The following is a 25,536-nucleotide window of genomic DNA, read 5'->3' as shown; positions in this document are numbered from 1 at the left end:
CGATCGGTTTTGAAAAAGCTGAATTTGTGACGTCACAAATGTAGCATCACCTTTGTCACGCCCCAACATTTACATACAGACCAGCCCTCTGGTGTTCTGGCCCAGGATCTCAGACACTAGTTTAGCTGCGCGCTGCTCTGTGTACTTCCACGGGACTTAAAAAGGAGAAAGTTTGGAATTTTTTAAAGGATATTGAAAATGGACCATCGTAAATGCAGTGTTCCAGGCTGTACAGGGAATGCTGACACTTTTCAGAGTCTTCCTAACACTGCTTTAAAGCAGTTTTCAAGACATTTTCAATATCTTGAAAACTTATTAACTTTCTTATTTGTAATTCCTGTGGAAGTACAGAGCAGCGCGCAGCTAGCTAAAAAAGTGTCGGAGATCTACGCGACCTCCGTTTATGTTCCTGGACCAGAAAACCAGAGGGCGGGTAAATGTAAATTTTGGGGCGTGACAAAGTTGATGCTGCAACTTGTGACGTCACAAGTTGCACTGTTTCAAAAGCTAGCGTTTGCAAGTTGCAGTTTCAAAATAGTAGTGAGAAGTGACATTTTGATAGGAAAGAGGTTTCAATGGACTTTGAGGTTCACTGTATGTCTATTTTACACACCAAACTGTCATTTTTCAACTATGACAAGGTAAAATCGGTTTTGCAATCAATCGCCCCAATTCCCAGAAAGTCACATTTTCACTATGTAAAGGGTTTCCGCAGGCCGCCACACATATGTCATGCTGTGCCAGGTTGTCTTGCATTGTCTTGTCCAAAGAATTTCAGTGCCCAGTCTGACCCTGTGTTGTTCTGTGCATCTGACAATAAAAGACTTGAACACCATTGATGTCTCATTCTAGATCAGTGATACCAGTTGATGTTACCAGTTTCGCTTCACAGAGTAGAGAAAACAAACAATGGTGTGTTGTACTCATTGTTTTATTGCATCATTATCAATAAACTACAAAGAACTTGGTCTGGCATTTAACCTTCTGATAATCTCCACCTAGATTAGCAACACTTGACAGCAAACGAAACCAATAACCTAACCTCACGGGAAAACACCTATATGATTGACAGTGAATGTGAATTATATAGACCCAGAGCTTACTTTTAACAATGCTGGTAATGAAAACTGAAAATAGTTTAAGGGAACAAGTGACAATAGGTTACACAAAAATGGGGCGGGGTCCTTTGACGGGAATAATTAACTCTTAACATGGATTGAAAGCACATGCAGTCATACAGTCGAATGTTGGAAATTTGCTAGATACAAAGACACTAACAGACAATAATATCCTACTGTCAGCCATCTAACTGATGCAATTTCTTCTAAATCTACTTACACTCTAACTAGATATTATTCTATACCCATCCTTTTCTATTAAACAGATATTAATAGCAATGTGTCTTTTTCTATATATCTCCATCCTATACTGCAACAGCAATCCATGCCATCTGCTTTTAAGAAGATTTACTGTACATACTTATCCATTTGTTTGTTTTAAATTCCACAGCAGATGCCATTTATTCTTATAGCCTACTTCATAGCTGCTATAGCGTCTAATATATTTGTTTTTTAATCGTATTTTATAATTATGCACATGTTTTTTCCTGAGTGCAATAAAAAATTATCTCCTGACCAGTCAATTAAATATGGAAATGCGGAAATACATAGCCTATTAGCTTTCTATTAAGTAAAGCCGGTTTCATGAGCTGAGCGGACTAGAGATATCAGAGTTGGCTAACGTTGAAAAACGTTAGATTTCTGTTTAACACTTTTTATTGGTGTTTTTTGGGTAATCAATACAATTATACAATTTACACATCACAAATCTAATGGTTATACCCCTACCCACAATAAGACCCACCCACCCCCAGCCAGCCTACCCCATGCAGCAGAAGTAAATACAGTAAGAGAGAATTTAGATATTAAATAGTATTACAATACAATTACATACAACAATGCTGCAAAAAAAAAAGGGGGAGAGAGGGGAGGGGGTTGCCATCTAATCTTTCTCTTGTAGTGGGCTTTGTATGCTCTCATAGTACGACAAAAAAGGGGTCCAGGTTCTCTCAAAGCTCTGTATGGAACCTTTCAGAGTATATCTGATTTTCTCCAGTTTCAAGAAAGACATAGTGTCTCAAATCCATCTACTGAATGTGGGTGGTGTTTGTTCCTTCCATAAGAGCAGTATCAAACGTCTGGCAAGCAGAGAGGTGAAAGCTATGACAACATGGGCCCTGCCCTCGACATAGCTTAAGTTGGATTAATCAGAATCAGAATCAGAATTCGGTTTATTCGCCATGTATGTTATACAAACACGGAATTTACTGTGGCAGGGAGGTGCAAAACACTAAACATATACAGATCTTAAATTAAGTAAAAGTACAAAAGTTTAACTATTTCTAAGAACTAAACAATCTAAGAATACAACAATTTAAGCCGTTAAGGAGTAGCGTCACACATATGTGATCGTTCGAAAGCGGGCCCCACAGAGTACCGTCACACATGTGTGATTCTGAACATTCCAACCGACTATTTTCCGATAGACAAAAACTATATGAAAAACGCTATAGTATGGCTTCAAAATTTACAATTAGGAGGCTAACAAGTAACACTAGCAGGTAGTAGCATTGCTACGAGTATTATCCTAGGTTGCTAGGTAACGGAAGCTAACTAAAACTAGCTAGCTTCCGTTTTGGAAAAATAACTCACTCTGGTGGAAGCGTCGGTAATATTTAGAACTCACTCCTTAAAAGGTTAAATATAAAATAAAATATATATAAAAATAAGAATAATGAGCAGCGTGAATGGTCAACATAGTGCAATCGTATACTGAGATAAAGTGACTTATGCATACTGAAATTGCCATTAGATAGACTTATAATAGTTAAATAAGTGAATGAATGTCAATGGGAGTCCTTGGCCTTGTTGAAGAGGCCAGTAGCAGATGGAAAGAAACTGTTCTTATGGCGTGAGGTTTTGGTCCTGATGGACCGCAGCCTTCTGCCAGAGGGGAGTAGCTGGAACAGGGAGTGACCAGGGTGGGAGGGGGCCACAATCTTCCTCGCCAGTCTGCTCTTGTCCTTGGCAGTGGCAGCAGCGTACCAGACAGTGATGGAAGAGGTGAGGATGGACTCAATGATGGCTGTGTAGAAGTGCACCATCATGGCATCACGTCTTTGGCAAGTTGAATTTCTTCAGCTGCCTTAAGCTATGTCTAGCGCATGGGGGCGATTTGTGTACTAAGTTTAGCGCAGCCTCCCACTGATCCTCTCTCATTACTTCCCCCAGGTCTTCTTCCCAAAGTGTTCTAGTGTCTTGCAGTGACTGGGGGGAGATGTTGCCGATTTGAGTGTAGAGGACTGACTTGTCAGTAGCGTTATCTGATGGTAGATTTGGATGTTTTTTCTGCACAAAATGTCTTGCCTGGAGATATTTAAAAAAGTGTGATTTTGGCAGGTCAAACCGAAACAGGCCAAGTGTGGAAGTAAAGCCTTTTGTCATCCAGATTTTAAAAGCTGAGTCCAAGGCAGAGGGTGGGAAGTTGTGATTATTGACAAGTGGGGAGTGAATTGACATTGTAGATTGGTTGAAATGTCTTTTAAACTAAACGTTAGATTTCTATTGCAAAACTCATGAAAACATAAATTCATGTTTTTTTTTTTTAATTGTTGGCAAGTGACCATGGTATAAGCGGGATAATGCCTCCAATATCATCCAATAATGCCACTCCGCGGAAGCAACCACGCCTAACGTTGAGTGAAGTATTTTAGTGAGTAATTGAATCATTCATTCAAACCAAGTTTTTTAAATTATTCAGATTAATTAAACATTTTAAATAGACTTCAGCAATTAGAACTACCTGTTAAAAAGTTCTCCACCCCCTTAGGCTGGATGCCAGTGTATGCTGTGTGAAAGTTCTGGAGAACGACAAGGAATGCACTGATCCCATTGGCCAACATGCCCAGAACTCCTGGCTCGGCATAGAAACTGGCTGGAAATTCTGACGATGAAACATTTTAAATAGACTTTAGCAATTAACATAAATTATGTTATTTTGTTTAGTTGTTTGTTCAGAATCGTGATTTCTATTTTATTCTCAATTTATCCAGAACCGTGAAGCTCTAATACATAGCTTGTGTATGTATCATTTTGTTCTATTTAAAGTAATGTATAGAAGGTAGGGCCCGAAAATGACTCAAGCCCAGGGGCCCCCACCACCCTAAGTCCTGCCCTGACTACATAGTTCACAGTCTTTGTAATGTGTTGAAGCAATACATTTCTAACATGTTTAATGTGTTTAGACAAAAAAACAACTTTACAGGGACTTTAAATGTTTCCTTTACATAGCGAAGTGAAGGGACGACTTAAGTCTTTAAAATAACTGTAAAAGGGGCTGCATATTGATTTGACAGGGGCCGAGAAATGGTTCTGAATCTGAATTTGATAATCAACTTTGATGAAGAAAATTCTTTTTTGGAAGAACTACCTGTTAAAATGAAATGATTGCAACACATCGTAAATTAGCTCGACTTTTAGCCTGACACGGAACAAGCTAGTTCAGAGGTATAAGTTACCTTGGTTACTTAGAATAAGTCACCTTAATGGAACGTAACTCTCGCTGAAGTAAGCGAGACTTGTCGAAATAAGTCTGGCTTTTCCTTAATCTACATTGATGGAACACCCCCCAGGCTAGTTTTGAAGAATAAGTTGCCATAATAACTGAGTTCGAACTACTTCATAGCTGCTATAGCGTCTAATATATTTGTTTTTTAATCGTATTTTATAATTATGCACATGTTTTTTCCTGAGTGCAATAAAAAATTATCTCCTGACCAGTCAATTAAATATGGAAATGCGGAAATACATAGCCTATTAGCTTTCTATTAAGTAAAGCCGGTTTCATGAGCTGAGCGGACTAGAGATATCAGAGTTGGCTAACGTTGAAAAACGTTAGATTTCTGTTTAACACTTTTTATTGGTGTTTTTTGGGTAATCAATACAATTATACAATTTACACATCACAAATCTAATGGTTATACCCCTACCCACAATAAGACCCACCCACCCCCATCCAGCCTACCCCATGCAGCAGAAGTAAATACAGTAAGAGAGAATTTAGATATTAAATAGTATTACAATACAATTACATACAACAATGCTGCAAAAAAAAAAGGGGGAGAGAGGGGAGGGGGTTGCCATCTAATCTTTCTCTTGTAGTGGGCTTTGTATGCTCTCATAGTACGACAAAAAAGGGGTCCAGGTTCTCTCAAAGCTCTGTATGGAACCTTTCAGAGTATATCTGATTTTCTCCAGTTTCAAGAAAGACATAGTGTCTCAAATCCATCTACTGAATGTGGGTGGTGTTCGTTCCTTCCATAAGAGCAGTAAATGGTTCTGAATCTGAATTTGATAATCAACTTTGATGAAGAAAATTCTTTTTTGGAAGAACTACCTGTTAAAATGAAATGATTGCAACACATCGTAAATTAGCTCGACTTTTAGCCTGACACGGAACAAGCTAGTTCAGAGGTATAAGTTACCTTGGTTACTTAGAATAAGTCACCTTAATGGAACGTAACTCTCGCTGAAGTAAGCGAGACTTGTCGAAATAAGTCTGGCTTTTCCTTAATCTACATTGATGGAACACCCCCCAGGCTAGTTTTGAAGAATAAGTTGAAACAGAAATCTAACGTTTTTCAACGTTAGCCAACTCTGATATCTCTAGTCCGCTCAGCTCATGATAACTGAGTTCGAACTACGTTGAGCTGGCTTTATGGAAACTAATGAACTAGAAATGAGTCTGACTAACTGACATAAGCATGGCGGTTAAACTCGCTTTATGGAACAGGCCTCTGGAGTTTTGGGTTAGACTCTTTTATGTTCTCTTCAAGAATGACAAAGCTGCAGTCACAGTGATTGTCATTCTGATAGCAGTCACAGTGCTGTAACTAGTTCAAAATTATGTTCTTATTCCTCATTATTTAATATCCCTTTCACCCACACCAATCATGTGACTTGTTCATTCTATGACACTAAGGGCCTCATTTACTAACATTGCGACCGCAGCTTAATCTGCGCCTTTGCCCAACCGCAAATAGCGCACGGTGTATTTCCGCATTTTGCGTGGTATTTATCAAACCAGATCCTCGTCGGGCAATCAGCGCCTTACTCCGCCCTTTAGTGTTAATTAGCGCGCCGTAAAAAGACGGGAGAAATCGCCTGCATGTTACTGCCACCATGGGTGATTCGAGGAAAAGAAAAAGAAGATTCAGCGAACAGGAGATATAAATATTGGTACACGAAGTTACAACTAACATAAACATGTTACAAGGAAGAAATACACCTCTCCTCCCATCTCTTTGCGGCACACGCCCACTTTCCCTTATACCCTCCCAGCAGCGGTAATCTGCGTTTTTACTCAATTGCGCTGCTTTGTAAATACGGTTTTATGTCTGTACCCGCTATTTTACGCCTGAAATGGGCGCAATCCTGTTAGTAAATGAGTCCCTAAATGTTTTTTACTTTGCATTATCTTTATCAGCAAGGTGTGTCAGCATTGGAGTGGAAAATATTTTACTTCCTTAAAGTAAATGGTATGATGATGTATAGTCCCATGATGTAGGCCACTGTTTATATAGTTGTGTAATGTGGAGTAATGAAATATATACTGCTAATCTATGCTGCTATTTTGTATGTTCTGTGTGTCTGTTTAATGAAGAACAATCAATAAATGTGTAATGACAATGCTGATCATATATTCCAAATGTAATCAATGCTTCAATTAGAACAGATAATGATGAACTTATGCACCAGGATGTTTCTAAGTCTGTGAAAGGTGTACCATATACTGGGGAATGTACCTTTTGGTGTGAGGAGAAATGCAATAGATCAGCATGCTGTCAGGGGAGGCGAAATGGTAACACTATGGGACTGGAGCGGGCACAATGGGCCCCACAACTCTTGAGAGTAAAAGTGTCATCATTACGAGATAAGAACTATGCAGGCGGTGGAGGATGTAACCCTTTGCTCTTGGACGTCATCAGACCTTGGGATGGTCTGTCCCTCCACTGGATATTATGTCCTCCCATTGGATATTCTGCCCACCCTTGGATGCCCTTCCCCCTTACATTTACATTTAGTCATTTAGCAGACGCTCTCATCCAGAGCGACTTACAGTAAGTACAGGGACATTCCCCCTGAGGCAAGTAGGGTGAAGTGCCTTGCCCAAGGACACAACGTCATTTGGCACAGCCGGGAATCGAACTGGCAACCTTCAGATTACTAGCCCGATTCCCTCACCGCTCAGCCATCTACAGTCTATGCTCTAGCATAGACTGTGGCAACAGAAGATTCTGGTACGCGTGTTTTGTGCACACAACTTACTCTAGCGGTCAGCGTCGTTTCGACCAGTTCAGCCCCCTGTACCCGATGGAAGGCTTCCCTCCATACAGAGTCCAGTTTCCCTCCTAGGGTGGTGTCAAACTCAGTAAGTGCAAGCTGTCTGCATTTTTGAGCGATATTCATTCCTATTATGCCCGGGGGAGAAGGGTCTGACTCTGCAGCACCCCCATCACGAACTACCAGGCAACCCACACTCAGGGAGAGTTAACCCCAGCACCTGAATATCTAGCTCAACATATCCCAGGTACGGCAAGGGTAACTTATTGGCTGCAGTTATTTTTAGCCACTTAGCCGTGCAGTGGAGATCTTTATCTTCCCCATGGAGGTTTTCTCTAAAAAAACTGTCTGCTAGGGTACTCACATTACTTCCGGTGTCCAAAAGACATCTAACTGGAACACCTCCAATGAAAATATCTACTTCATGGCACTTGCCAACTGCGTTCTCTAAGAAATGCTCTTTGGTTAACGAGCTACCTGTGGAGCCTTCTGACTTCCCTCGCATTGCCCGGCTCACTGCAATGGAGGGGCTCCGTTTCCCTGTACCACAGAGCTGGTGGTGGCAATGGACTGGTCTCTGTAATTACGTGGCCCGGGACACTGTCTGGCTACATGCCCCACCTCCTCACACCTTAAACATATGGGTTGGCCATCATCTGCATACTTGGGTTTGAACCTAGACTGCCCACTCCTACTACCATTTGAACCAGATTTCTGTAGAGTAAGTTCGCAAACTACAGCAGCGAGTTCCCCCATGGCTTTACCCTGCTGGGTGATCAGTTTTACTACCTCTTGCAAAACCCCAACTACCTCACTTGGTGGTCTGTTACTGGGGTTTGGACCTTCAGACATTTTCCCAGACTGTACTAACGATATTCCGATTTCTGGCCACACTAGCACAACGGGGTCTGTCTTCCACCACCTACAGCATGGTTTCCTCACGAACATCAAAGAGAGTGGACTGTGGTTTCTCTCGGACAAGCTTGCGCAATTCCCTACGCAGGAGGGCATCCCTTACCCCTTCAACAAACTGATCCCTAAGGGTGAGCTGCGGGTCAGGCACAACATTAGTGGACTGTTGGAGAGCAGAGTTTAGCAACTGGGAGAGAGCATGGGAATATTCAACGAAAATCTTCCCCCTCCAGCTGTCGCCGTGCATAAAAAGCATGCAACAACTGTGGGGTGGTACTTTTCTCTCTAAAGGCTCCCTTCAGATATGCAAACAGATCTTGAGGTGGTTTTGTCTCCCTCCCCATACAAAGCTTTACTTCATCTAATGCTGAACCCCTTAAATGAGAAAGAATGAAATCTACTTGATCTTCAGTGTTTAAACCCCTCACCCTGATTACACGTTCGTCTATGAATTAGTCTACAGTTTGACCATCTTTACCTGGATCACCACTGAATGGCACAATTTGACGTTCTCTTGGGACCTTTGATAGGAAAGGAAGATTGGAAATGGGTCTGTAGTTGGAGAGAACTTCTGGATCCAGAGTGGCAGATGGGATATGGCCGACCAGGAGGGAGTGGTTTATTATCTTGGTGATGAATGGAGAGACAACAGAGATGTTGGCCTTTAGCAGGGCTGAAGGGAAAGGGTCCAGGGCACAGGTGGACGGCTTTATTTTTTTAATTAAGTCCTCCACTTCTTCCTGTGTGGTATCGGAAAAAGAGCAGAGGGGCTGGCCAATCTCAAACGGTGGGTCGGCAATTGGGAGGGGCAGGACAGCAGTGGCAGAGAGGTGTGAGCAGATGTTATTAACTTTTTGTTTGAAAAAAGTGATGTGCATGTTACACCTCTCCTCTCTGGTCTCAGAGTGGGAAAGTGGGGGGGGGGGGGGGGGGGGGTTGAGAAGGTGATTTATTGTTGAAAAAAGCTGTTTGGAGTTACCGGGGCTGTTGTTGATGATAGTGGAATAAAACCTGGACTGTGCATCCCTCAGAGCTTCTGCATACACCCTCTTGTGTTCCCTGTATGCCTGTTTGTGAACAGTCAGTCCAGAGCCAATGACTGTGGGTGAATCTCTGTACAGGTCGCAAGACATTAAAGTCCACCCTACGCAGACTGGAACCGGATCCTCTATGAATGTAACGAGGGCGTCCAAAAAGTCCAAGTTCTTTAATGATGGAGATGTTAAATCCAGGTGTGGTTGTGGGATTAAGTCATTGCATTTCTGAATCTACTTACACTCTATCTAGATATTATTCTATACCCATCCTTTTCTATTAAACAGATATTAATAGCAATATTCTATATATCTTTATCCTACTGCAACAGCAATCCATGCCATCTGCTTTTAAGAAGATTTACATACTTATCAATTTTTTTGTATTAAATTCCATAGCAGATGCCATTTATTCTTATACTTCATAGCTGCTAGTGTCTAATATATTCGTTTTTTAATCGTATTTTATAATTATGCACATGGTTTGAGTGCATTTTTCCCCCTTCTGGATCATCCATCCATCATCTGCCGCTTTTCTGGGGGTCGGGTCGCGGGGGCAGCAACCTAAGCAGGGAGGCCCAGACTTCCCTCTCCCCAGCCACTTCCACCAGCTCTTCCTGGGGGACCCTGGGTCTTCCCCGGGGCCTCTTCCCAGTGGGACGTGCCCAGAACACCTCACCAGGGAGGTGTCCAGGAGGCATCCTTATCAGATGCCCGAGCCACCTCAACTGGCCCCTCTCGACGCGGAGGAGCAGCGGTTCTACTCTGAGCCCCTCCCGGATGACCGAGCTTCTCACCCTATCTCTAAGGGAGAGCCCGGACACCCTGCGGAGAAAACTCATTTCGGCCGCTTGTATTCGCGATCTTGTTCTTTCGGTCACTACAGTTCGTGACCATAGGTGAGGGTAGGAACGTAGATCGACTGGTAAATAGAGAGCTTCGCCTTTCGACTCAGCTCCTTCTTCACCACGACGGACCAATGCAGAGCCCGCATCACTGCGGACGCCGCACCGATCCGCAGTGATGCGGGCACTGCATCGGTCCGTCCGTAGATCTCGCGCTCCATCCTTCCCTCACTCGTGAACAAGACCCCGAGATACTTGAACTCCTACGCTTGGGACAAGATCTCCTCCCCGACCCGGAGATTGCACTCCACCCTTTTCCGGTCGATAACCATGGCCTCAGATTTGGAGGTGCTGATTCCCATCCCAGCCGCTTCGAATTCGGCCTTCTGGATCATAAAGGGAATAAATAATTAATTGTGTGATATTACTGTCTCCTGACCAGTCAAGAAAATATGGAAACTAGTTTCTCATTAGAATTTCAGTAATATAGTAAATGTGAAGTCCCTTTCTCATAACCTCTATACAAGGAAGTAGATTCTCATAAATTAAGAAATAAAACCAAAGGTCACTAATTCTCACATGTTCATATCCAGCCTGATGTTTCATGATGTACACAACAGTACTGTGGTGTTGTGTAGGGGTGTGTGTGTGTTTACCGAATCAATAACTCTCTGAATTTCCCCATTCATTCAACATGAACAGTACTTTTGAGTTAATAATTACTAGGTAAAGGACACTGGGTGATGGGAAACGTGGGCATTTCGAGATTATCAGGGTGAATAGTTAACTTTAAGAAGACAACCTTTCTAAGACTTGAAAAAAAGAAAAAGAAGTAAAGCACTTCTCATCCACTTCACACAATATAGTGGCACAGACACATCCACACACAGTGTACAGGATGCTGCTGGTGTCCTGGAGGCATGACGAGACATCAGCACACAGTCTGAGAATGTGAGAATGTAGGGGCTGGTGGGTCTCAGTTTGACAGTGAACTAACTAGACACATGAGACTATTTGCACACACATACATACACACGCACACACACACAATATTATTTCAGAAAAGAACAGACTATTATACCGTTAGCTAAAATGTCAGAACTCTAAAGTAATTACAGAAAGATTTATGTTTTAATTAATTCATGGAAGTTAGCTCGAGAATGCATGAATCTATACTTGTTAAAACCTCAGTCAAAGATCTGGTAAAGAATGTCCTTTCATATCTGTTATAATGAAAGAACTGGAGGCAGGGGCCAAAATTGTAAGGATGAAGAATGCAATGCAATGACTTCGGATATAGGCCTATCAGATATCATTATGCAGAATTCAATAAACTCCTAGTTAGACAAGTTAACATATGCGTGACTACTTCTGTAATGAGTAACCAGCGATGATGCATACTGGAAACTGGACTCCTAATGTGATTAACACATAGACTGTATATTGATGGCGACGTGTCTCCGCTTCCTCCCACTGTACAAAAATGAAGTCAAAATATCCCGGATACGGGTGCTGTCATCTTGTGCTGGTGATGTCATTTGGAGCCAGAGTCTGCGCAGTAGTAATCAGGAGTTGGAACCGCGGCATTGAGGACCCACCCATACACTCACACTTGCGCCAAAGGTCCATTTGAAGAATAGTTGAAACGTCTAGATAGTGATGCGTTCACTATGAAGTTGAATCTCGGGAGAAGCTTTGCGACGTCCTTTGGAACGCCAATCCTGATGGTGTTCATGCCATGGTTGGAGTCAGAGATTGATGGTCATCTTAGAGCTTTATACAGTTCAGAGTTCGAGGGAGGACCTGTCTGGGGTCAGACGTTGATTGGGGGAAGCTGGGTTGTCAACTCCCCCCTCCTTCCTTCACACCTACCAAAGGTGTGATATGGTCTCTGGCTGGTTCATAAGATTGTTCAAATATTGTTCTGGACATCTTGGTACAGTTACAAAATATAGGATATATTCAAAATATGAATGATTGTTTTATTACGATAGCTTTGTGTAGATACCAAGAATGACGTGGTTATCTTTCAGGAAGAAGGAGTAGTTACTAGAATCAAGATTTCAGTAAACACAACATTAAAACAAAGTAACAAACATGACACAAATATCCCTCTCATAATTCTCCACCTTGTACTCTTGTGGTAAAGGTGTAGTCTGAAGAACTTTCCTCAAAAGTTCTGATTAAGGTATGTTCTTTGTTCAAACTGCCGCCAAAACGGATAGCAAATGGTTGCTGGAGACATGTTGTCTCAAGCAGGCCCTTTTAAGCTTGCAAGCTAGCAGGAGGGCTGATTAGGTAGATTGGGGAGGTCCCCCCCCCCAATTCTATGGTTCCTTTGCATCGGCGTTTGGTGGGTAATCAGCATACTGAGGGTGTCACGAGGGCTGATTAGGTTTGTCTGATGTGATTGAATCACTCTTCAGGTGTGGCAAGATGTTGGCTCTGTGTGGTCTTGCTGACCTCACTACACGGGCTTTGAGCCGCCCTGAACGTAACTACTGTGTTACCCGGAGAGAACTGCTGGCGATGGTCTCGGCACTTCATCACTTTTGACCCTACCTCTATGGTCAGTCCTTCCTACTGCTAACTGATCATGCCTCTCTGACCTGGTTGCTCAGCTTCAAGGAGCCGGAAGGGCAGTTAGCCAGGTGGATTGAGGCACTGCAGAGCTACGTCATGGAGATGCAGCGTCGGGTGGGACGACTACACAGCAACACGGACGCCCTCTCCCGCTGCCCCTGTGAAGAAGCAGACTGCCGCCATTGTCAGCGCCAAGAGGAACGGGATCGCCAAACTCCCCGGGTGGCCACGACTCAGAACGGATGAGACAGTAGAAGGGTGTCTTTCAGTGGTGAGTGACCCGGAGTGGCAAGCAGCACAGCAGATGACCCCATCTTAGCTGTGGTAGGACACTGGGTTGACGCTGGAGTGCGCCCTCCTTGGCAAGATACCTCCGCTTCATCTGTTGAGACCAAGGCTTACTACTCACAGCTACTGGCAGCTATTGGTGCCCAAGAACTGGCGTCAGGAAAGGACCTGTCGCTTTACTGACTTTGTTCTGGAGTAGCGTTTAGTTGCTGTGGACAGGCAACGCGCTAGAGGGGGCCATGTAGCGACAATGCTCTTGGCACCCAGAATGTCCCGCGGCAAGCAGAAAAGCTAAGAAGTATAAGGTTTTAGCTTAGTTAAATAAGAATTGTTTAGAGTTTTATTGGTGTGTTCGTTCTGTTTTGATATGTGTAATGTGATGATCTGTAGTTTGGATAATGTGAGTGTTTGTGATTGTGAATGTTGGCTAGTTAGATGGCTATACAATCTGTCCGATGTGAAAGTGTGTCAGTGATAATAAACAGTTGTGAGCAAAATTCCTTCTCGATTCTCGAACGCTAGCCGGCGCTACAATATATTCATCAGGGAATGATAAAACATATCCAATCGGGGTTTGATCACTCTCCCGACGGAGAAAACAAATTCAGGCTTAAGGCCTTTACAGAACAAGTCTGAATAATACATCAGGACGTCAATTATTAAAATCGAAGCCAGCTATCTCTATTGCACACCAGGTCCGTCATTGTTGTAGCATATTACAACAATGCGTAATGAATAAAACATTACGCATTTCTATTTTATCCAATTTCGGCTAACTATAAACTGACCAACCACTAAGATAGGCCTACCACGTTTTGATCACGTCATCGAGGCGTCTTGGGCTATAAAAATCGTATCGGACTTGGTAGAAAAGATTTCGGTATGAAAAAATCGTATCTGAGTATTTCGCATTTTCGTTCGTCGGTCTTCAAAGTGTAAATCAATTGTAGGCTAAGCGTGACAATGTTTTTGGGGACCTTTTGGGGGGACCTTTAAATACCTTTTAAACTCACAAACTCCTCAAGTATGTGAATATGCCAGTAAACTGACAGATAGTTGTTGTGTATTACGTTTGTCCATGCAGGTATACCGTAGTGGGGTTATCCAGGGGCACTGGAATATTTAAGCATTCATTGTTAGTTGTCACGCAGTTCGAAATAAAAGCCACTTGAATGCAAGAACTTGTTTCCTCCCTCCTTGCAAGAGAAAAAATTGCCACCCCAAGATATAACAATAGTTGTCGGTTTTTGTTGGTGGTTGTTAATGGGAACAGAGGAAAGCTTAGATCTAGATGGATTAGATCTAGAAGATTACTTTTGGCATAATACAAGTTTTGTTCTCTAGTAACTGTTGTCAGAGGTTGAAATCTGATACAAAAGCTTTGTCTTAGTTCCTGCAAAGAAACAATGATGTGTCAGGAACTCACCACAAGGAAATGTTTCTTACCAGAATTTCCATTTAGGACTTTACTGGCTGGCATGTCTATATCAGAGAAGAGGAAGGATAATATGATCACAGAGGTAGGAGGTGAGAGGAGCAGGAAACTAAACATTGAATAAGCTTATTTTAGATGCCGCGGTAGTATAAATGTGGGTAATCTGGGACATTCATTGCATGTATTTTCTCATCGGAGCTTCCTGATTGACTAGTGCCCTGACCCTTTCTGTGACACCACACCAAGCACAGAAATGTGCGTCTGGTGTGAGCCTCACGCCATTCGTAGCCAATCGTGGCGCTTCCGGGCGCTTCGCAGCCAGTGTGTCCCAGGCGTTAGGCTACACATGGCCGATTATTTTGTCGGTGAAAATCTTGATATTGATTTGGGGACAATGACATGGCTGGACAGCTGGCTAGTCTTGTTGTTAAACATAGTGTACAATTATATTTACTGTTTGAAGATTATGTCAACTTTGACGCGATCATCTCACATCCATTTGCTATTCAATAAGCTTACACAGGCTGCGAATTATATACATAGCTTGTGTATGTATCATTTTGTTCTATTTAAAGTCATGTATACTTCAATGATAACTACGGTGAACAAAATAATAAAAAAAAAATTCTCTAAGAAGTAATCAAAAGACCTTGATGTTGTTGTTAAGTTCTAACACTAAAATAATCACATTTCTGAAGTAGGCGATTGAGTGAAATAACATTCCAGAGTGAGGACTGTGGGGTGATTAAAGCCAGGCTGACAGATCTCATAAGAAAAAAAAACATAGATGAGTGCAGAAATTCCTTCCACTGCTATAACTGGACTGCTATAACAACAGGTACACACACAGTCCTTCCTAAAAGCCTCCACACAGCAGTATCTACTGACTTCCTTCATGAGAAGCATTCCATCTGCATTCATATCCTTCCTGCTTCTTAACTCTGACTACAATCATGTAAGATGACATTTGTCGGAATAGTAACAATCATAGTTGAATGAGTGAATTGTTTTTGCATGGGTTGGTGACCACGTCACTGTTTATTTTCTAGAATTGTCCATACAATGACAAGAAGTGAACGGAAGTAGGTTCTAATGTCATTCAATCATGCAAAAACAATGGGGAACAAACACCATCTGTTCAAAAGTGAGTTGATTGACAAGTGGGGGATTGCAAAACTTCATAGGTGTCCTCTGTAAGTTAACACATAACTGACCAATTCTTAAAATCCAGAATGATTAGACGTATTGTTTGAATTGGCCGCTTCCAGTTTTCCCTTTGTTTTGTCGATTGTGATGTCGGCTCTAAAAGAGGCTGATATTATTATTTAATTATATAAGCCGACTGTTATACAGTTGTGTCAGTGTATGTACGGGGCTACCTACTGGCAATGATGAAGCCTTGACATAGGATATAGATGGGTACTGAATATGGAAGCAAATAAGTGACAAAACATTTTGATTTTAAAAGGCATTAAATACTTAGTATTGAAATTTATGGAAGCAAATACGTGACATAGTGTTTACTCAGTACCCATCTATACCCTGTTATGTCAAGGCTTCATTTATAATTTGAGGTTTTTATTTAGCATTTGAGAATTTCATTTATCATTAGAGAATTTCATGAATCATTTGTGAATTTTGGCAGGAATAATCTTCCTTAAATCACACAAGATCCAACAAACCAAAGTCAGTGACATGGCTGGGCAAGATCATCTTTTGTACAGTTATTCTTTGAGTAATCCTTAAACTACCTAGCAACTGTGAGGTCTACCTTCAATGCTCTGATCTTTGAATGTGAATTCTCAGATAATGACTTGGCTCCCTTTAGAATTTAGAATACAATTAAGGCTTTGGGCTACACTTTACATTAAATTTAGTGCAAGCATCCTTCTTTCTTTGCTTTGGGGTCGCAAGACAACCCAAAATCGCAGAGCAAAGTAGGCAAGTGTCAGAGATTTGTGCCTGATCCGTGCGGCAGGCGGCAGCCAATGGAACGATCTCAACAGGGAAGTTGTGTGTGAGTACTTGAGACTTTAGAGATTAGCCAGGAAGCTGCATTCTGGACGATCTGCCTATCTATGTATCTATCTATGCAACTACATGGAAATTATTCTGTAATGACAATGTTGTTACTATAGGTATAGTTACATTGTAGTTAATGTAATGTAAAGTGTTGCCAAGTTTTGTTAGATTTTTAATCTCATAACTTCATGTGACTTATAGTGCGATAACTGGCTTTTGATACAAATAACAGGTGTATAATGTAATATTTATGTTTTAGAATGCTAGTAAGTGGTGCATAGAACATCATATCTTTATTTATATTTATTTATTATTGTAAAAAACACGAAATTCTTACATCTGCATACGATGCATTATTTGCTCAATGCATTTTATACAACCATTAAATATTTGGTTTTCATTCTCGCAGTTCTTTAAATACTAAATAGAAAAGAACAGATCTTCATTTGTGCTAATAACATCATAGTTATTTTTTGTTTTTTTGTTTTTACATATTAAATTACTTCATGAATTCCTTGTTCTATAGAAACGACAAAAACTTGAGACATGATATCTACTGAATGGTCTGCAGTTATGCTTATGCTTTGCATAGTTATCCCTATGTTACGTCTCTCTCTCATTCTCTCTTCATCCCTTCCCACATACACACAAATCAGGATTTCCATTAAGAGACCACACACTTATTGTTTTAATACAACATAACAGTTATGATCGAGCAGCTGTGCTCGATCATATTGGAGAGGTGCGCAAGAGTTCCAGGGACTGGACGCTTGTCACGTTAGGAGGGTAGAGAGGAGTCTGATGAGGACGCTGAGCTGAAATCTGCTCCCAGGTCAGTCTGTCTGCCTGGATATGCAAGGTCCTCTTCAAAAGCTGTATTAATATGACCATGCATGTGTCTTCTCTGGACATTCTCGAAGATTTGAAGCACCTGGTTGAAAGAGGGCCACGATTAAATGATGGTTAATTTATCCTGACTTTGTCATCAAATAAGAATAAATACACATTGATGTGTTCTCAGAGACTCATCTGTTACATCAGATCACATTTTACCTTAGATTTGGGAATGACTCCTACTCTGAAGAAACCAATGTGACCGCTCTCAATCTTGGTGCAGTCTACCACCGTGGAGGCAATATTTTCTGGGGATGGACCATCACACAACACCCCATCCACCTTCACAGCAACACAGACACAAATGTAGGCATGCATACATGCATGCATACACACACAAACAAACTCCATTAAGCTACTCATAAAACTGTTTGTGGCTATTATTTGTAAAAATACACCATTCTAATCTAAATGTAGTCAGAGAAGTCAGGCTCAGTGTTTATGGACTGGCTTTAATGGCTTTTACAGCAATGTATGTACCATTACCTTGTCTCCTAGCTTGGCATAGACTTGGTTGTGGTGGGTGGTATCTGCTTCTCCTGTGGGGTTTGCTGAGGTGACAGCAATAGGCCCCACCTACCAAAAAGAGAACAACATGGTGATTCCATTAAATGAAAGGTTTGGGATTAGTCTTATGTTTGGGAAATTTGCTAAATAATCTTGCATCTGAGTACTTTTCATGATCCCAAAGAGAGATTACCAGGCTCATAAGATGTGTGGCCACTGCACAGTCTGGGTTTCTGATGGCGATGCTCTGAGGGGTGCCAATGTGTTTGGCTGCCTCACCCAAGCCAAAGTTATCCATCCACTGGCCTGAACAAGTGAGAATCAGAAGATTTTACAATGAATGACCCAATACATAATTCACATTCATGCACACAGGCATGTGAACTCTGGACCTACCCCTGGGGATGACTAAGCTGATGGAGGATGGCCAAGCAGCCTGCATAAAGTCCCAGAGTAGAGGACTCAGGAGGTGTCTGACAGGCTCCAGCTGTTGGATGGAGGATACCCACATTGACATGGGACGATCCTGGGCCTGCTTCTTAACTCTACCCACACAAACGCACAGAACAAAGAGAGATCATTTCGGATTGATTTAGCATGTTACAGTTTCTTAGGCAGCTGTTCTGTTTAACTTTCATATTTGAAACCTAAAGTGAAAACAGAACTTACCTGAAAGCTTTCTGCACAGCTTCAGGCCTGTTGCAGGCTGCCACTAACACATAGACAGTGTCTGTTGGCATCCCACAAATGCCTCCATTCATCATGATTTCTGGATCAGAGAGATACATACCAATCATTTAATTACCCTACATCCAGTAATGATTGAAATAGATGAACAGGTATGCATACAATTTGAATGATGTCTGGAAGTATGTATCAATATACATATAGATACATATATTCATTTTTGGAAAAGGTCTTCAGACAGACATTCAGGTACACCATTACACAAAATAATACAAAAATCATACTGTGCTATTGCAAATTGGCATAGTGTTATTGAGCTAAAGGGCTTTAGAAATGTAAGAGTTTTTAGAACTATTTGTGCTCTTGGGTATGTGTATGGGTAAGTAAATGGAAAGGTCTTAGAATTGGATGGGGTAAGAGAGGTCCAGTACTATTTTAGTTTATTTCTGAAGGACTGACAACATCATACAATGATTGTTGCTGCTGGCCTACAATTTTCATGCACTGTGTTATTATTTTCTTCAGATTAACTTTGCATTATGGTACCAGCAGTAGCTTAGATTGATTGCTCTTAATATAAGTTTTATATGGACAAGTGGATAAATTGACTGACAGCTACTAATGCAATATATTCTCACCAGCGATCTGCAGCACAGAAAAGGCCTTCCTGGCGGGGACATGAGGACAGATGTGCCTGGCTCCTCCCACCCCTCGGAGCTTCATGATTGGCTCTCCCAAGGGGATCTGGGGGATCTGGAAGGTGCTGTTGAAGATGTGAGCCAGGAAGCAGTAGAAACTCACCAGGCCAAAGATGATGGTGACCGCAATGTCGTAGCCATAGGGGAGAACGCCCAGTGCATCCAACAGAAAGCTAATCAAGATAAGCTGAAAGGTCAGGGCGTAGGCGAACCAGGCCACATTTAGGAACAAGGTCCCCACGATCACCAGACAGTTAAACAGAATAAAGCCTATAACTCCCACCGCTAAGTTCAACCCCCGTGTGTCCCCATACAGGCCACCGTAACGAGTCAGTCCCCAGATGCTCCACATGACTCCATAGAGGATGAAGGCAGTGCTCTCTAATGTCTTCCCTCGTGAGAAAGCCACAGAGCCACAAAGCAGCTGCATCAGGCCTCCTGCCACCACCACCCAGGGCAGGACCAGTACAGACAAGGGCCCTGCAACACCAACACTGGTTGTGACTGCAAAGGATGCAAGAACGCTGCAACCGTAGCCCAGAACCTCGGCATCTGCATACTTGGAGGTGCCCAAGTATGGTGCATGGAGATGCTTGTCGTGGGGCTTGAGGGTGAGGCTGCTAACTCTCGTCACCAGGGACTGGAATAACCCCTCCCCTGTGGGAATTTTACGTGTGGGGGAGCCATGATTGTATAGGCTGATGAATAGCATGATGGTGGAAACTACAAATATGGCACCCTGCACACCCTGTGTGCCCCTGTAGTGGAAGCCTTGTGAGTGGGTAGCAATGGATATGCAGTAGGGCACAAAGAAGAGCTGGTAGAGCCCCACGGTCAGACTCATCTGGCAGCTGAACACAGCCAATATAAAAAATAGCACAGAAAAGACGATGGGGAAGGGGATGGACGAGGAAGGTTTGAGGGAGAAGGCTGTGAGTAGAGCGGTATAGCCCTCTGCAAACTTCAGCATAGCAGTAAAACCAAAGAAGGTAGCGGTGAGTGGGTCCTTGGTCCGGTATGACAGGATGCACACGCCCGTCTGGAACACCCCTGCGGTCCACAGCCAAGGGACGTGACCTGAGAACAGATGGGGTACTATGCCTAGTAGAGGGCAGGCTAACACACTGGCAGACAGCAGGTTCATTACCAGGCCTACTGAGATCACATCATTGTGTGCCGGGGTAAGAGAACCCGGCCGGAGCCCTGACTTATTTTTAAGTCCGGTGCCTGGGAGCTCAACCTTACAACAAGTGATGTTGGACAACAAACGGCCAATGCCAAAGTATAGACCCACCAGACAGACAAGGAGGTAGTTGGAAGCTGTGGCACCCTGGCCAAAGTGAGCGTCTGACAGGCCTGCAATCTGGTGAGCACAAGCCATGCTGATGCTTAGGGAGATGGTAAAGAGGAAAATATTCCTTTGGAGGATGGCCACAACGCCCAGGATAAGGAGAGCCAGGGTGAAGGCTGCAAGGCCTGGGATAAGGGCATAGCGGAGCCCATCCGTCTCCTGCAGGAACCCCTCCCCTGACAGGATGTAGATCAGGCCAGAGCCAAACCACAGGGCAGACACAGTCAGACACAGATTAGAGAACAGCTCGGACTGGGACAGGCTGCGGCACACTCCTTAGAAACGGGGGTAAGAGGAACCAGAGATAGAGAGTGATAGTGAGAGAGAGAGGGGACAGAGAGTGAGATAGAGCGAGAAAAAGGGGCAAGGAATGAAAGAGTGATAGGGATAGGAAAGAGAGAGAGAGAAGGAAAGATACTTTGTGTGAACGTGGAAACTTCATATTGGGAAATATTTGTTTATTGAAAACAAAAGTAAGTACATTTTTAGACCTACCGACATAGGCCAAAAGTGCAGCTACGACAAGCAGCAGTATCCCCAGTGCAGTATGGGGGAGGAAATCTTGTGTAGAACTGGCATAGTTATTTACCAGAAGCAATAAGGAGCCTACAATTATAAAACACATACAGACAAAATCTGTTCAAAATCAACTGTTAGCACATTATTGTTTAACACACTGCTGACACCTGTTTGTCTGTATGCTAAAGAATGACATTTTAGGCTAGTAAAATCACAAGACTGTAAATAAAAATGTCTGATATCGTTATCGACTATAGTGTTTATATAGTTTTCGACTGTAATCGAAAACTATATAAACAAGCTACGCCACTCACCGCCGGAGATTCCGAGGATTCCAACAGAGAAATGAAGAGACTCGATCTCAGCCATCGCAGCGTCGAATGCATGGCCTGAAGCGGACGCTGCGGTTTATACACACACGTCCCCGACGTCACTTCAGAGCCTACCTGTTACAGGATACCGGAACTTTTCCGCCTGAAGCAATTTACTACTCTAAAGAGCAGTGAGATCATAATGCTCACGAAAAACAATAGCTTTTTCTTATGAAAACATGAATGAACGAATAACTTGAAGGTTATTTATTAATTTTATTTTAATAGCCTAACTGGAGTAACACCCCCCCCCCCCCCCCAAAAAAGAGAAAACGAACACAAAAACTAAACAGAGTGAGAGTAAAATGTAATTGTACATTTTCATGAGTCTTAAAATCATTTTGGCATTTTGCACAAGGCAGTGTTGTAAGAAGTGTTGTGATATGATATAACAGACCAACAGCTGTATAGAGTATTACAGTATTAATGTTTCAAACTAACAAAAAAAAAGACGTGAGGCATCCACAGTGAATGAATGCTTCAGTATGTGTCAGTGCGTGACTGTGAGTCAGTGTGTGTTTCCAGACACTCCCCTATGGGATGAGACGGAGCAGGCTATAAAAGAGGCTGCTGGTGTTGAACACACCTCATCTGAAAGGCAACACTCCAATTCTACACATCTACATGTCAACAGCTGCTTTAACAAGGTGACTATCATTTTATGTATACTGACAATATTTATAACGTATCTGCCAGTTTTTATGGGTCTATGTATTTCATGTAGGAGAATCCTTGATTTCTCAATCCTGTATCATAACATTGAAAGGTGATATTGTAAGACTTAAAGGTTTCAAAAAAATTTTTTTTTAAATGTTGTTGCCCACACTGTTCTAGATTAGCTAGTAATGCAACCTTTTCACAGCAGAGGTTTCTAGCTTCCCAACACTTCCGTATCTCCTGTTGGTTGTGGGCTGGATGTGTTTGTTTATGAGACAGAGTGGATGGAAATTGGGTTACCGGGAGACAGTGTGCAGCTCACCTGAGATTCAACCCATTTGAATTTTTAATACGGAGTTGTTTGTTTAATGGGCTTCTAGTGAGAAATGCTGAGTCATTCTAAACCCACACCACACACACACAAGTACCCTGTGAAGGAAGGGGAAATGTTTTCATAGTTGTATCTAGGCAACTGCTGTTGTTCTTGGCAAGCAAATTAAATTAAATAAACAGTGTGTGTGTGTGTCTGTGAATTTGTGTGTCTATGTTTGTGCTCCAACAGGAACCATGGCAAAGAGTGTAGCAGTGATTCTGGCTGGGTGTGGGGTATATGATGGAACAGAAGTGCACGAGGCCTCTGCTGTTCTAGTGCACCTGAGCAGGGCTGGGGCAAAGGTAGACTACCCAACTGCCATTACATTCTAGACTCAGATATTTCTAGTCCTCTGCCAATAAAGAGGTGACATTTACATATACCTGAATGGAAATGTGACTTGCTTACACACACACATGGCATGAAGCCATTAAGACACATGGTCCCCTATCTCTTCTTTCCTATCCTCCTTTCTTCTCCTCTTTCTCCCATCTTGCTCTTGGCTCTCATTCTCTCTTCCATTTCAATTCTCTCATCAAGCTCTTCTCTCTCTCCCATCACCCCACCCCCACACACCAAGGTCCAGATGTTTGCTCCTGACATGGACCAGATGCATGTCATCAACCACTGTGAGGGCAAACCTTCCAAAGAGAAACGCAATGTGCTCCAGGAGAGTGCCCGTATCGCTCGTGGTGAGGTGAAAGACCTGTCTAAGCTGGAAACCACTGCCTTTGATGCCATTATCATCCCAGGTGAGATAAAGAGGTGAAATGGAAAATATTCCTTTATTCATTGTTCAGGTACGCCTACTATTCTTATTCCTATTTTGCTTATCTGTGTCATTATGACTCAGATAACAAACATTCAATCCGTCCAGTCGTCCATCCATCCATCCATCCATCCATTGATCCTCTCATCCAAATAAAACTCCAGGTCCCAGTTACATGAAAGTATTTTCTTGTTGTCCACTTTGTATTTCTCTGCTACATTTGCTTCAGGTGGATTCGGTGTGGCTAAGAACCTGAGTGACTGGACAATGAAGGGGAAGGAATGCAGCGTCCAGCCCCAGGTAGAACGACTGATCAAGGAGTTCAATGTAAAAGGCAAACCCCTGGGAATGTGTTGCATCTCTCCAGTCCTTGCAGCTAAGGTCCTACCAGGTTGTGAGATCACCGTGGGACAGGACAAGGAGTGTAAGATGTACGTCACACTGTGTGAGGAGTAGAAGAGTGTGTGTGATGAGTAATGTGTGTGAGTAGTGTAAATGTGATAACAATTGTGTGGGTGTACTTTCAAAAATGTTAAGATGCATCATATTTGTGCCTTTTTAACTCAAACGTTTATTCTCTCTTCAACCACTAGGTGGCCATATGCTCAGACTGCAGGTACCATGACAGAGATGGGCTGCAAACATGTCAATACAGATGTGGGACAGGCACACATCGATGTCAAGAATAAACTGGTGAGCACCAGTGCCTTTATGTGCAATGCTCCTATTCATGAAATTTATGATGGGATTGGTGTCATGGTTAAAGAAGTACTAAAACTAGCTTAAGATTGAAATGTAAATAATAATGTGTTATTTTAAACAAATTGCTTAATTGCTAGAGAGGTATTCTCTTTTATGTTGTTAAGTTGGACATTCAGACTGTTTGATGTCATATGCTTGTATTGTTTTAAATTATAAATAAAAGTTCATTTTTACTTTGAGACATTTTACTTATTGTATGATAATAGCACAATCTTATCAGAAGCTATGGAAGCCTATAGGGGACCATATTGAAACGATAATGCAATTTCAGAAATGCCTTATAATTTTCAATATATGTAGGTGTTATTTGGGACAATATTCAAATGAAAATCCAAACTGCATTTGCATTGTCACATTGACAATATTAAAATTAAAATGGAATAACAGTTTGACTTATTTTTAATTTTTATGTACCCCTCTTTACAGTGGACTATATTCAATATACAAATGTGAAAATAAAAATAATTTTCCATTTGTGCGAGCATTAATGAGTCTCAATAAAAAAGCACTTTCTAACTATTTGGAAATGGAAATGAAAACAAACAACTTGTGCAGCGGACAAACTTCAAATGCAATAAGCTAAACAGCGCCCCCTGTCAATGGCATTTCCATTTTCAAGTCACTACGCTCTTTCAGGGACAAAATTCAATCATGAAAATGCAATCCGTTAGACCTCTCATAATGGAGGCTCTAAAACATCAACATTTCTCTGTAGAGCGGACCCGAACACCATAGGCAACCTACCCGATCCTGATCATTGCGTAATGGCAAAGTATCGCTGCTCTTTGGAGATTGGTTGTGCTTTAGTATGGAAAGCCCAATTACAGTCCCAATTACAAGGCCAATTTGAGTAACTTTAGCTGAAATGGTTGCAATTAAAGCTAGTATGTGTAATCCAGAGAGGCTAGCAGTTAGCAAGCTAGCTTTGAAAGCATAGAGCCTGCCCTCGATTCTGAGGTGTCTCCAAAGCCACGCTTCCTCTATAAAACATGAACACACACACAGAGCAGAGTCTAAATACTTAATTACATTAACAAAATATATAAAAAACAAATAAAACTGTAATGTAATTACCTGTCCAAAAGGAAAACAGCAATCATGGCGTCAATTTTTGATCCTTCGATTCCGGCAATGCATATGTTGATTCAGTTTTTAGACCGCTGTTGATCCAGACTTTTTTTATTTGTTGATGTTTCTAAGACGCTCTTACTTTTAGTCTTTCCTTTTACTTGTGGTTCAGATCAAATCAAACTGATTGGTATAGCCCTTTTTATAAGAAATGTCACAGAGGGCTTCACATATGCCCATAGAACTGCCCCTCAACCAAACTAAACCCTCAAGGAAGACAAGGAAAAACTCCCAGAAAAGCTAATTTGAGAATAAATAAGAAGAAACCTTGGGAGGAACAATTCAGTGAGGGATCCCCTCC

At 42.1% G+C, this 25,536-nt stretch overlaps 2 protein-coding genes across 2 annotated transcripts; one reads left to right on the top strand and one right to left on the bottom strand.

The window, feature by feature from the left end:
- Positions 1–16,793: 16,793 nt before the first annotated feature.
- Positions 16,794–21,564, bottom strand: si:ch211-153b23.4 (uncharacterized protein LOC335392 homolog). The gene is made up of 9 exons (XM_062458061.1): positions 21,490–21,564; positions 21,152–21,262; positions 19,246–20,931; positions 18,590–18,689; positions 18,317–18,465; positions 18,114–18,226; positions 17,900–17,989; positions 17,573–17,695; positions 16,794–17,450 (listed from the first exon to the last, which is right to left on the bottom strand). Exons 1-9 carry the CDS (start codon positions 21,542–21,544, stop codon positions 17,298–17,300), a joined length of 2,580 nt encoding a protein of 859 aa, XP_062314045.1. The 5' UTR covers positions 21,545–21,564; the 3' UTR covers positions 16,794–17,297.
- A 478-nt stretch (positions 21,565–22,042) lies between these two features.
- On the top strand, positions 22,043–24,286 carry si:ch211-153b23.5 (uncharacterized protein LOC321177 homolog). The gene is made up of 5 exons (XM_062458060.1): positions 22,043–22,193; positions 22,766–22,878; positions 23,157–23,328; positions 23,575–23,776; positions 23,939–24,286. Exons 2-5 carry the CDS (start codon positions 22,771–22,773, stop codon positions 24,129–24,131), a joined length of 675 nt encoding a protein of 224 aa, XP_062314044.1. The 5' UTR covers positions 22,043–22,193; positions 22,766–22,770; the 3' UTR covers positions 24,132–24,286.
- Positions 24,287–25,536: the final 1,250 nt, after the last annotated feature.

This window comes from Osmerus eperlanus, chromosome 1, assembly GCF_963692335.1.
Source record: "Osmerus eperlanus chromosome 1, fOsmEpe2.1, whole genome shotgun sequence".
Classification (NCBI taxonomy): Eukaryota; Metazoa; Chordata; class Actinopteri; order Osmeriformes; family Osmeridae; genus Osmerus; species Osmerus eperlanus.
The sequence above is the reverse complement of the archived record's forward strand: the minus strand, read 5'-3'. Positions and strand labels throughout refer to the sequence as shown.